The 13,192-nt window shown below is 46.8% G+C and overlaps 1 protein-coding gene across 1 annotated transcript in view; it reads right to left on the bottom strand.

Annotated features, from left to right (window-relative positions):
• Positions 1–2,955: 2,955 nt before the first annotated feature.
• The window catches only part of grm3 (glutamate receptor, metabotropic 3), a gene marked incomplete at both ends in the record, with an annotated part of 22,093 nt that continues 11,856 nt past the window's right edge, over positions 2,956–13,192 (bottom strand). Inside the window, 7 exons of the mRNA XM_080002700.1 lie at positions 2,956–3,026; positions 4,542–4,719; positions 5,919–6,051; positions 6,784–6,977; positions 7,801–8,110; positions 10,082–10,271; positions 10,640–10,882. Of these exons, the coding sequence (XP_079858826.1) occupies positions 2,956–3,026; positions 4,542–4,719; positions 5,919–6,051; positions 6,784–6,977; positions 7,801–8,110; positions 10,082–10,271; positions 10,640–10,882 (1,319 nt within the window). The remainder of the gene's footprint in view (positions 3,027–4,541; positions 4,720–5,918; positions 6,052–6,783; positions 6,978–7,800; positions 8,111–10,081; positions 10,272–10,639; positions 10,883–13,192) is intronic.

Raw genomic sequence — 13,192 nt, 5'->3', positions numbered from 1 at the left:
TTTGCATTCCTCCTCTCTCCACCATCCCTCCCTCTCCCCCCCCGTGCCGACAAAATAGACATTCCGGCAGCGGATGTGGCAGTCGGTTGTCCGTAGCAACCCTCCATGCGGGGAGTATCTTGTGGGAGCAGGACCACCGAATGAATGGCTGAGCCTGCCGCTAACAAAGCCTGTGAATCTCTGGGATGCTTTGAGCTTCCCGAGGCAGCGCTGTGACTCGCGGGCCGTGGGAGTGCTTTACATAATCCGGCATCAGCTCCCCCTCTGCTTTGCGGCATCGCTCTCTCTCCCCCTGCCGCCTGCACCTTGCACACACCCAAGTATAGCCCGGCTCCTCTTCACACGGCTACCCGCTCTTTTAAAAAAAAAATTCTCCCGGTGTGTTCCTCAGAATAATAATCTCTACAGGCGCTGTCGGAGACGGGGGACGGAGCCAAAACAGCCGACGGGTTTTAACGGTTCTGTTTTACTTGTTATATTGTTATATTACCTCTGCGGGAGTAAGACAGGAAAGCGTGAGTGCTTTTCACACCAATCCTGTGACCCAGTTTTCTTGGGCGGAGGTGGGGGGCTGGGGGTGGGGTGTTATCAAATATGTTAATAGTAAAATAGTAAATAATGTGCACCATACAGCTATTTCGCACAAATGTATGCGAGCGTTTCACATCAATTTTGGAAGGCACCCCCCGACACACCGCACAGCGTCCTGAATACTGAACATTTTCTTGCAGCCGCAGCCAGACTTCTATATGAATCCTCGCACTCACTGAAAACCTTAATCTCTTCTTTGCTTGTGGTGCGGTAACTTTTTCCCTCCGCTCTCCTCAGATTCCATAACCTCCACTTTTTTTTTTTGTTGTTGTTGTTTGTTTGTTTGTTTTTTTTCGTTTTCCAATCCCCCCCCTTCTCATAATTTTTTCCTTCCTCTCGACAGCCAGTTGATCGCAATTCCACCCGGGGAGTTGACTCGCGTAGCCCAGATTTTGATAAACATCATTTTTTTATTATTTTTTTTTCCTCAGGGCTGTTCAAACATCGTTGCGTTGGCCCGGGCTCTCGGCACAGCTGACGTTGTGTACGCCCGCTTCTTCCGCGCCAGCCTCCCTGGGACCGCCGACGCCAGCTGCTCCACAACTGCGCAGCCTCTTTAACGTACGCGCGCTTTCAGTGCGAGATACGTAAAGCTGCACCCTCCAACGAGCCCACGAGTCAGATGGCTTCATCTTAATGGCACGCAAGCTCACCTCCCCCCCCCCCCTTCCCCCTTTTTTCATTTGAGCTAATCCGTAAAAATGAAGACGTTAGGAAATCGCTCCCAGACGTGTCCATTTGCTGTATTTCTTTGTTGAAATGCCTTTTTAAATTTTCTTTTTTTTGAGGAGAGCAGATGGGAAGAGAAGATAAATTGACTACGTTCCCTCGGTTCGTTAAATGTCGATCCTGACTCTTTCAACTACACGTACAGTGGCAGAATCTTTGGTCCGGTGGTGGTGGTGGTGGGTGGTGGTGGGTGGTGGTGGGTGGCAGGGGGCATAAATGATTTGGCTTAAATACTGCACTGTTCAGGGGTTTTAGGATATTCCTGGCCGATCGGTTACGTCCATTTGGAACACTACCAGACGCACATTAAGGCACATTGCCATCATCCAAACATCCGCCTCACACGTCTACGGGTCACAGCCGACCGCGCCGCGCCGAGCCACCGCGGACCCCTCGGGTCGGGTAGCAAAGTCGATCGTGCTCCCAGTAAAACATAGGCTGTTTCAAACTTTTTACTTCCATTTATACTCTGAAATTCAATGGTCGCTTGATCATATTTCTTTGTTGGGAGCACTACCACGTTGATGGCTATGATGACAGGCAAAAACAGATGCATCGGACGTACTCCGCCCTCCCCCGACAGATGGGCCGTTGCGGTCGTTCGCTCGCAGTGTCCAGTCACGAGAAAGAACAGGAGTTTGAGGGCCGGAGCGAATGCTGTGGCTTTGGTGGACACAGGTCGGAAACTATGGCCGTTTTAGATAAAGGGATTTCATGATTTAAGGAAATAGAAAAAGGAACATTTTGTATCAAAAGCAAGACATATAATACGTGTAAAACAGACGGACCGCTTTTGGTCCAAACTCATCCCGAAACGCAGGTACACCTTATCAAGACGATAGGTCGCTGCTCAGTCAAGTGTGAATAATCGTGTTCCGCAACAGTATTGAGTTAATGAATTTGATGGTTTTTTTTTTATACATGTCCATAGTAGCCATTCTACGCTATTTAACTCAAAGTTTCTTCCACACTCATTCTAGGGTTACAATACTGTCAACATTGTGCTGTTTGAACCATAAGTAGTATAATATACAAATGTACAGATCCACAATATAAATGCATACAGAGTCGGTTATTACAATGAGAACTACAAAAAAGCGTGAAAATAAAAAGTCTGCCAGATGTTGAGGGTGGGGGCAGGCGGGCACAACGGTTTGTGCCCAGCGAGCCCCACCCAGCCTTCCCCCCCACCCCCTCCCACCTCGACAGGGTGCGTCTCTATTTACATGGCATCATAACAAATCTATCAAAAACCAAGGCTTCAAAATTCCTCCTAAAAACTTTTTTTTGTTCTTTTGTTTCTCTACTTACAACAATGTTGATTCTGTATATGTACACCCCTAGAAAATAATTTAATCATAGTTACACAATTTCTACAATGTTGATTTTTAAAACAATACAGTTGTAGTCCACAAGGGAGGCGTTGGATCCACATGTGTGCACATGTGTGTGAGAATGTGTGTGCGTGTGTGTGTGTGTGTGCATGTGTGTGTGTGCGTCCGTGTGCATGTGTCCGGTGTGTGTGTGTGTGTGTTAGTTTAAGAGTGATGGCTGGAGGAATGGGAATGATGGCGGTACTGGTATTTGCTAACAGTCGCAGGGGCAGATAGGAGAGTGGACGGGTCGTGGTCGTGGTCACAGAGAGGAGGTCGTGGAGTCGACAATCTCCCGTCCATTACACACGGTCGGCACATAGTGGGCACTGACTGAGGCTGTAGGACACATAAAATGATACAGAAAAACAAAGGAAGAATAATTAGATGGAGGACAGAAGCACAGGAGACAAAGCCTTATGAAACAAAATGTTTGGCATATATTCAATAAATATGCAAATACATATGGATATATGTAAGGAATCCACATATGTTTTGCAATACATGCCATTATATTATAAAATGTGCTGCACACATACTTGTATACCTTGTTACTATTAAAGCCAAATTATGCTGCGCTACTCCTCCCATAGTTTTCGAGCCACATACACACAAAATATATCAAAAGAACCAACTCAATCCCAATAGGTGTGCTTTAACTTTGTGGGTGGGTTTGCCCAGTGGTTAACAAAATATTCAACTTTTTCAGCCAAAACTGCCCGAGAGGTTTCCTATGGGGAAAAAATAGCCGCAAAAAATAATTCCAGCCATCATGGGAATTCACACATTGCCCCGCACATAGATACACATGCACACACACTGTTTGTGTATGATATGCTTTGCGCATAAAGTAGGATGGACCTACATACGTCGACAAAGCAGAACAGCGCTCTCTCTCCTTTTTGCCTTTATTTACCAAATAATCAAACGCTTATGTGAAGGTGTATGGTGCGTAATTCCACCTCAACTGACACCAAATAAGTGTTATAATAACATGTCTATCAGCTTCAAAACAAGTCTCGCGTCCCGTCCCCCACCTCCCATGCAGCACTGTCCTGCGGCTCTTGGCATCAAAATATCACCGCTTCAGTCGAAAATGAGCGAAAGATCTCTGAGTGGAAAAGGACGGAGACCCGCCATCCGTCACGAGATAAGATGGGGAATCGGAAGGAAACCTTGTCGGAAATATACCTCCGGCTTGAACACTGACATTTTTTTTATGGTTGCTGGGTCCAAAAAGGCCTGCCGGCATCTTATGACCTGCCTCAAATAAGTATGCAAATGTTTTTTTTTTTTGGTGTTTGTTTTTGGGCATTTTCATGCTTTATTTGACAGTGGGGAAAGAAAAGGGACAGAGAGAGGATGACATGCAGTAAATGCGGAAAGGACTGAGCCTTGTATTATGGTGTGCACTACCCGGTATGTGAATGTTTTAAGTATATTTGACACCGTAGTACGCACCAAATGCCCGATGCCCAAGTGCCCGGAATGTTACCAGGACTACAACCGGTGAAACATCGTAGTATGCAAACCCTGCGCACTGCGATGGCAAACATATCCCATCATGCGTTGTGACAGAGAGAAAGCCGTAGAATCTGCCATCATCAATCAAGTACGCTGGACGATTGCACGAACATGTAGTACTGAGGACGTAGCAAGGCGTTTCTGGTGCAGGGCATGCGGATTTCCATTAAAAAAAAGCTTAATTCATTTAACTCTAACGAGAGCATAATGGAGGGGGGAGCTTTATTGGGGATATGGTGCATATACGCCCCCACTGCCCCCACGCACTGTATACATGGGGGCAGTGGGGGCCGTGATTGGGTTTGTGTCGCATGCATGACGTACCGTGGGATGCGTAGGTGGTGGCTGGCCCACTGACACTGAAGCGGTTGAGGTTGAGCCGGTGGCTGGTGACGTTCTTCTGGGGCTGGAACATGATGATGTGGACCTTGGGGGCGAACATGCAGCCCAGCACCACGAAGCCGCTCAGGCTCACCGAGATGCACATGGTGGTCGTCTGGACCTGGACGGCGCGCGCAAACGAAGGGAGACGGACACGGATGTGAGTAACGTTAAACTGTCAGGGCTCATGGTGATTGAGGGGTTCGTTGAGAACATGCCATTAATTTTCGGTAACGACGCGATAAAGTGTTTTACAGACGGTCAAACCACGCATCAATCAACAAATAAAAGCCGACAGTAAACAACGGCTAAATATAGAGAAGAGAATGCATGAATGATTCACCAATGTCGATGCATGCGGTGGTCAATAAGGGCTTTTAGGAGAGGGCACTGGTGTTTATTGGGAACTTTGTGGCCGTGCAACAATCTACAGAATATAATTTGCAGCGTGAATCAATAAAAGACTTAATTCGATTCAGAAGGGAGGGCGGAACACTTGAGGCTCGGCTGCATAACCTTGTTTTCAGTGAGTTATTGCTCTCAAACATAAATACACACCAGTCCTCTAAGAGCGGGATGAAGTGTCGGCCGAAGAGACAGCGACAGGGTTAAAGCTCATAGCGAGTTCACAGAACAGAGGGAGGGGCCCGTTAGTAATGAACCCTCCAATGTCTCACTCGTGTGTGTGTGTGTGTGTGTGTGTGTGTGTGTGTGTGTGTGTGTGTTCGCACTTGTGTGTTTCTGTGTGAGTGTAGCAGTGTGTATCTCCATGATTGATGTCAGGCTCCTACCTGACTAATCTTAAAGTCAGATTACAAGGCCAAAGAAATGCTTGTTTCCTATGTGAAAGTGTGTGTGTGTGTGTGGGGGGGGGGGGGGGGGGGGGACTTGGGATACCAACACTCTGTGAATCTTTTTTTAATGAGGGTGAGATGAGTGGCCCTGGCATCAGCATTCCTTTACCTGGCCCTCTGATACCTTGTATAAGTGTGTGCTGCGTGCCTGTGCATGCAAATGTGTGTTAAGTGTGTGTGTGTGTGTGTATGTGTGTGTGTGTGTGTGTGCGTGCGTGTGTGTGTGTGTAGGTGGGTGCACAGATGAAGGCTTTGTATGGATCAGGTGAACACTCCGGTCCCTTCGCTGTCAAACCTGGACGTGTGTCAGCAGTTTGACAGAGCCTGTCTGTTTGTCATGCCAGCCCCTCGGAGCTGCGACTGGAGCTTGCAGGATTAAATTTGTTCAAGGTGTCGCTACAGCTGTGTGTGTGTGTGTGTGGGCGCGTGCGCGCGCGTGTGTGTGTGTGTGTGTTTGAGCGCACACCCTGTAGTCGCTGGATGTAACGTAGAAGATGGGGAGAAAGGCCAGCCAGATGATGCAGGTGGTGTACATGGTGAATCCGATGAACTTGGCTTCGTTGAAGTTCTCAGGACACTTCCTGGTCTTGAAGGCATACCTTGAGGAACGACATCAGAAAAAAAAATCACAGATAAGGCTTTAGGAAAAAGGCTCAGCGAAGGCATTGATTAATTAAGCAATTAACTAAGCAATATACTGATGCCGATGATGTCTCACTTAATAATAACCTTGCCTAATGCGCTTATGGAAGCTAATCTGTTACCTCAGTTGCAGATATATTTATTCTTTAATAGCGTAGTTATCTTCTAACGTAGAAACTCAACTATGCCCTGAAACTGTTGTCAGAGGTTTCCCAAGGCAATCGATTCCCTCCGAGTAAAACAAAGACGGTGGTTATAATAAAGGTTCCTTGGTCTCATGACTGCTGTTACCGAATCGTACTCCAGAATAGCCATCTTTGTACACTATCAACACCTGCCGGGTTTTTCCCTTCATGTAAAAGCTTTCCGTTTAAATGTGCAATCAGCTGTATTGGCATGGATTCTCACTGATCGGGATTTGAAACAGACGGGTGACCTCTCGTGATTCGGAAAAAAAATGAAAGATTTGTTGCACAGCTCTGCAGACGGACGGGGGGTACGTGGGGGAAGAACTTTATAAATGCTTTGAAACCAAGAGGGGACCTCCCCATTCCGTCTACACTTCTCTAGACACGTCTTCGTTGCTCGACATCCAGGTATCGGCAACAACCGAACCCCTTCGTTGCCAATGACCGGGACGCCTCCCCAGCCTCCTGATGCTGAGGGAAAAAAAAAGGCTCTTAACGTACACGGTACACAGAATGACCAGGAGGACGTCGTATCCCAGCGACAGCAGCATGCTGGAGTCGCGCACGTTACACTTGAGGATGACCGTCTGCCGTCGCTCCGGCAGCGTGAAGCGCCGCGTCCCGGGAACCTCCAGCAAGAGCCACACCGACACCATCACCAGCTGGACCGAGATCAGACTCATGCAGATGAACACCTGAGGGGGGAGGGTGAGCCGGAGAATGAGAACAGGGGAGAGGAGGAGGCTTGAGAGTTGTTTCATACAGTCTGCTGCAAGGCTCTTCCACTGCATTCGGTTGCATTCATCCAGATTTTCTTTTACTGCTTTTACTTTATAATACCACCAACACTCGCGCAACAAAGAATAAGAAACCAGCTTCATTTTATTCAAATGATCCATCAATTTAAATATTAAAAGAAAGTGTAAAGAGGCACTCCACTTTTGAGAAATTTCACAGGAGCTTTGTTAGTCGATCCCCTCTGCAGCCAGGCATTTAGCATGCAGCCTGTCGCCATCGCTGTGGTGGACACACAGGCATGTGTAAGATAGGCAATAGACAAAGTCCCTCCAAAAAAAATGGAGTATCCCTTTAAAATGAACTGATACACTTATAGATCACATTCTCACACTGATTATGCATTTGGTTGTTGGTACTCTAAGGGCTACAGGTATTTCTGCAGCCAGGAAATGGAACTACATTTCATTGCTTATCTTCACGTGTATTCGAGGGGCTGGTACAACAGGAATCCATCCCTCCATCATTTCTCCATCCGACCATTTCAATGACTCACATTACATTACATCACGTTACATTTATGTCCTTTAGCTGACGTTTATAATCAGTACATCTTGTCATTGTATCAAACCAGTGTATATCACAGCCAGCGAAACGTTCTCAAGGAATAAGCAGCACTAGTAGAGTTAGAGGGGTTTTTTTTTGGATGGATTTGGGATCCATGGATTTTGTTTTTCAAAGGAAGAAAGTAAGTTAGAAAGCAAAGGGGACAGAAAGAGAGACCTGCGAGGACGGGCTGATGAAGCGAGGGCGGGTGGCTCCGCCCCCGTCCTTTACGCCGCTGAAGATGCGAGCGATCCTGTTGGTCTTGGTGAGCAGGGCGGAGTAGCAGACGGCGAACGACGTGCCGAGGCCGAGACGCCGCAGAGCGCAAATGGCCGGAGAGGGTTTGGCCAAGAAGAGGAAGGTCATGGCGTAGGACATGAAGACGCCCAGCAGCAGGATGTAGCACAGCTCCCTGCCCGAGGCCTTCACCAGGGGCGTGTTGTTGTGTCGGATAAACACCCAGAACACCAGGCCTGTGCACATGAAGCTGGGGACAAGGGTGGAGGATTTATTTAGTTTGGGGCGTACCAGGCAAACATACTGCTTGTTTGTCTTGATCAAAAATTAAAGAAAGAAAGAAAATGGAACAGTAATATCATGTTAAAACAATAAATTATAAATAACAAATAAAATATTAAATTATTTAATATAATAATAATAATAATAATAATAATAGTATAGTAATATAGTAATATAATGTAAAAATAAATCAATAAATAACAAATTTATATAAGTATATCGATAATAATAATAATAAAAATAATATAATAACAATATTAGTCAAATAGTTAAAATGTAACTTAATTTAAACTTACTTTTGTTTTACTTCTTGCTGTCTCTTTTCCTCCCAAGTGACACAAACACACTTCAGAGCTAAGGCGTACATGGCTTCTATAAACAATTTCATCTTAATTTATTAAGAAATCAACATCATTTATTTTCACTTATGTAATGAACTACCATGGCGGAAAATATGACAAGCGGTCATCATCCGTAATGCAGCTCCACTGGAAGAGCTCGAGCGCTACCCCCCAAAAAAACACGTCTGACATCTCTGCCGCGCTCGCGTTATTGAACAGGACAGATGCTAATGGATTAAACTTAGAATAGATTTTAGATTGACTTTTTACAGCCCTTGTACGGCGGGTAATTGTTATTACAGGACACAACGGAAATTGATAGAACTAATTTTCCACCTCATCAATTTAATTTCTTGGCGTGTCTTTATTTGTGTCGGTTTTAGTCTTAGGTGCCTGCGGTGTCTTTGTTTCGGTGGGTAGAGAGGCTAAATGGAGCATCTCAGACCGCTTGTACCCTAAAATAATAACAAAGAAATAAACCAAAATACAACATTTCTGGAACAATCGGGAACATCTGTTTGGCCTGGACTTCTTCTTACAGGTCAAATATCTACAGGTTAAAAGAGATGGTGATTTGAACTGGTGCAGTTATGAGGATTCAAAATGTATAATTTATACAATAAAAAAATAAAATATATGGTGTTCACCTCCTTTCCCCCCTGCCTTGGTCGTTCAGAAGATGTTTTTAAATACGTATCATCTTTAGAAACACATTTTTATTGAGGAGTACGGACTATATTTTTCTCTTTTGGGAAAGTGGGAATTACTTTACCGGAAAGAAAAACATAGTCTTTACCCCTCATCCTCTATCATTCTAATTCGACCATTCAAATATGTTACGCAGCAATGTGAGAAAAAAAAAAGGATGATGGAAAAAACAGAAAAATATCTGTAGGTAAGTGCAAAAATGTAACATATTAACAGGTGAGATGTTGTGTATAAATTCAATAAATTAATTCTGTATTTTGTGAGGGTGATGCAAGACAGTTAGGGTGAGATGAGATGACAGTTCTTAATAGGTACAGTATATACTGTCTAAACATTATATATATGTGACCCACTGCAGATTTTAGGCACTTTTGGTGCTGTTTAACACTCCTTTTTCCAGGTCAATTGAAAGTGGAGAATGAGAGCTTCAAAACAAGGCATCACTTGTGTGAATCAAGCAAATATTTTTAAAGCTATGGCTTGTGACAAGGGTGCGGCAAAAACTGTGTTTCTGAGGTAATCACCCTCGTTTTCTGAGGGCTCCGCGTCTTCTATACGGAAGTGACGTCACCTTTCTTATCCGCGTGTTACGCCGCCGGCACAACAATGAATCCAGGTGTGTGTATAAAACACGTAAGATTTAAAGGTTGAACTCTATCAGTTTCACATTGTGCCTTCACATCACATGGAATATGGAGGAATGATCTTTGAATGAATTTTTTCCACTTGTGCGACAATGCGGGTTTTGCTGTGGCTGGTCACACACACACACACACACACACACACACACACACACACACACACACATACAGTATATATATATAAATATATATATATATACACACAGGTTAACATAGGTATGCTCTTTTGAAAGTTTTTCCCTCACTCACCCTACACAGGCGATGGTTATTGGGCCGATGGCCCAGGCGTCCTCCCACATGATGTAGTCCTCTGGAAGGTCGTAGCAGGACGTCAGCTCCTCATCGGGCCACTGTCCCGGAGCGCAAGGCGAGCACGTGAACTCATCGGCCAGGTACTCATGAGGCTCACACGCAGTGCAGATCCAGCAGCAGTACTCACCTGGGCCATGAGGAGGAAGGGCTTTTCAAAATTAGTTTCTGCTTATACTGTGATATATACATATGTGTGTGTGTGTGTGTGTGTGTGTAAGGAGACGGCGGTAGCAGTGGGACAGGTATGCTTATTTAAATCAGTGGCGGTTTAAAATGGCATTTTCTTTGTAATTTGGATGATTTTATTTTATCATAGTGGTTGAATAAGTAAATTAAATATTGAGCTTTTGTCCCGTCTTGGGACACTTTGGGTTGGTGCTCTGCGCAAGTAGTTGCACAGTACTAGGGGCAACAGATGTGGTGGTTAAAACCAGTACGTCCACCACTCATCTCATTTCGAGCTGGGTTTCCCATCGTCCGTCGGTGGTCCCTCACCTGCCTGCATTTTCTTCATCTCGTTGCGCGCACAGGGGTCGCTGCACTGCGACGTGGGTGCGGTCTCCCTGGGCCAACGAATCAGATCGCTGCTCAGACTCAGACTCTCGGCCCATTCACCCACTGGCACGTAACCATAGCGATCGGCGGAGCGCTGGTAGCTGAAGATGTTGTATCGGCCCATGCCGTCGCCGTGGGCGTCGAATTTCACCGTCGTCTCGCTGCCCGGGGGAGAGAAGGGGCCTTGACGGGAGAAAGAGGCGAGAAAGGGGAGAGGAGATGAACCGAGTAGAGGACGGTTACAACCCACATCACGATTCTCATGTCGGTGCGCACATCGCCGCCGCGTTTCCATGACTGACGACCGGACAGTTTTTATTTGCCGACGCGCTCTAAATGCCTCGTACGCCTAGCGATGGTCAGTGTCGACGTCTCCGCCCCATCCCGGGTCAAATTGGGACAAAGGCAGCTCTCCAACTTCATAGCTGACAAAGTTTATTACTAAACACAACATTAACACACTCCCCATAAAGTCATGTAGGCATGAAGGCTGAGGATTGAATCCCCGAGCGGTGCTACGGCTACCCACACACTGATAGAATTAGCCTGTGGGTCTCTGACGCACCAGAGAGGGGCGCGTTGCTGAAACTGCCAAATTGGTTTGTATACACGTTGTTATGAAAGGATTACCATCTACCCCGAGGATGCGGGAACAGGGGAGATTGTAAAAATTGGCAGGATGGTGAAACAATAAAAAAAAAAAAAAAAACCCATAGAGAAAAGCATCGATGAAGAAAGACGGAAAAAAAAAGAAAAGAAGAAGAGGTGGAAAGAAGAAGGAGCCCGGCTCCTTGAAGCGTTACAGCCTTGGACCTGACAGCGCTGACAGTCGGCTGTTTTGACACAGACAAAGTGCGTGTCGCAGCTACAGCTCCACTTCTGTCCTCACAGCGCGGCAATCAGCGCAGTGTTGTTGACATACTGTACAGAGCAGCCGTCTGTGTGCCCATGTGTGTGTGCGTGTGCGTGTGTGTGCGTGTGTGTGCGTTGCAGGCTATCTTCTCCCCTGTCAAACGATGATGATGCGGCTGGGGATGGCGCCGAGTACGCGAGCCGTGCGGCTCCACACTTGTCACTGCGTAACAAGGCACTTATTCTTCGGCGCGCAACCGCCTTGATAATAGCTTGGGATCAGTGGGAAGCGCCTGGGATGGAGTTTAGGAATAACGCTCTGAGGCTGAGGGGTGGTGTGCAGGTGCGGGTCTGTGTGTCTTCCTGCAAAGATCAAAGATGGAGAGCGGGAGAGAGGGCGAGAGAGAGAGAGGGCGAGAGAGAGAGAGAGAGAGCATCTCGTGTGTAACTTCCATTAAGTTTCCCTTTACACTCTGACTGTTTGAGGCATCGCTCCGAGCGTTGTGGGAGGGCTGTGCTGACAGGACGAAGCTCTGACCCTGCCCTGAGCTGTGTGGTCGTAGTGTGCACGAGTGTGTGTGTGTGTGTGTGTGTGTGTGTGTGTGTGTGTGTGTGTGTGTGCGCGCGTGCCTATTTGTCCACATGGGCTTAGAGCGAGCGAGTGCACGTGTGCGCGTGTGCGCAATGCTGACAGCGGCGAAAGCTGCCCCGTTGTTGTGGAGGCTCAGGGTGCTCGGAGAAGAATGGCGTGTTGGAAGGCAACAGAGGAGTTTAGGGTTTATGAAATCCATAAATCACAAAGACAGCGTAACCCTTTATCTTTATCCCTCCTTTCTCCCTCGCTTCCTGATTTGCCTCTGCTTATCATTCTCTCTCTCTCTCTCTCTCTCTCTCCTTCTCTCCATTTATCTCTCATCCTGGTGTCAAGTCCTCTTTTGGATTTGGGGACTTAATGTTTAACTGACAGCTAAATGGATTCAATTTCAATAAGAAGGGAGGTGATAGTATCTCCAGTCAAAGAATAGATAAGAATTCATTAGTGGGGATTTGACAGACAATAAAGTCTGTTAATAAAGCAAAGCAATAAGCGAAGCCGGGCACCTCCTCCCCTCAGAAACACAGGCACGCCAGTGCCCGCAATTTCCCTGCAGCTAATTATCATAACTGCACCTTATTAGTACATTAGATGTGCATCGGAGCCTAATTGGCCATTTGTGGCAATGATGTATAACCCTGATTACGGGGAGATCGGTATTAGTTGGCAGAGCCCTTTGAGGGCAGATCGCTGTCCTTGAGCCACCTCCAGCGGATCACAAAGCGGCAGAGAATCTAGAGACTGAGATCTCCCCCCGCCGGAGTCGCCGGCATCAGCAGCCTCGCCGGCCGGGACCGGGCGGCGTCTTATTGGAAAAGTGTGCGACGTTGCAAGTTGGCGCTAGCGAAGGCCGACGAGGAAGAGCTGAGACAGGCAGCCCCCGGGCGCCCTGACAGATGTGCGGTACGGCAAAGCCTCATCCCAGAGAAAGCACCGTCCGCGCTCCGAGCGCTTCAGCGACCGTCAGCTTGAAATTGAGCCGTAGAGAAACGGGCCGAGTCGTCGGGCTCACGGTCGGAGGATACACGAAACGAAGTCTAGACGTC

This window comes from Zeus faber (genome assembly GCF_960531495.2).
Source record: "Zeus faber genome assembly, chromosome: 6".
NCBI classification, from domain to species: domain Eukaryota; kingdom Metazoa; phylum Chordata; class Actinopteri; order Zeiformes; family Zeidae; genus Zeus; species Zeus faber.
The sequence above is the reverse complement of the archived record's forward strand: the minus strand, read 5'-3'. Positions and strand labels throughout refer to the sequence as shown.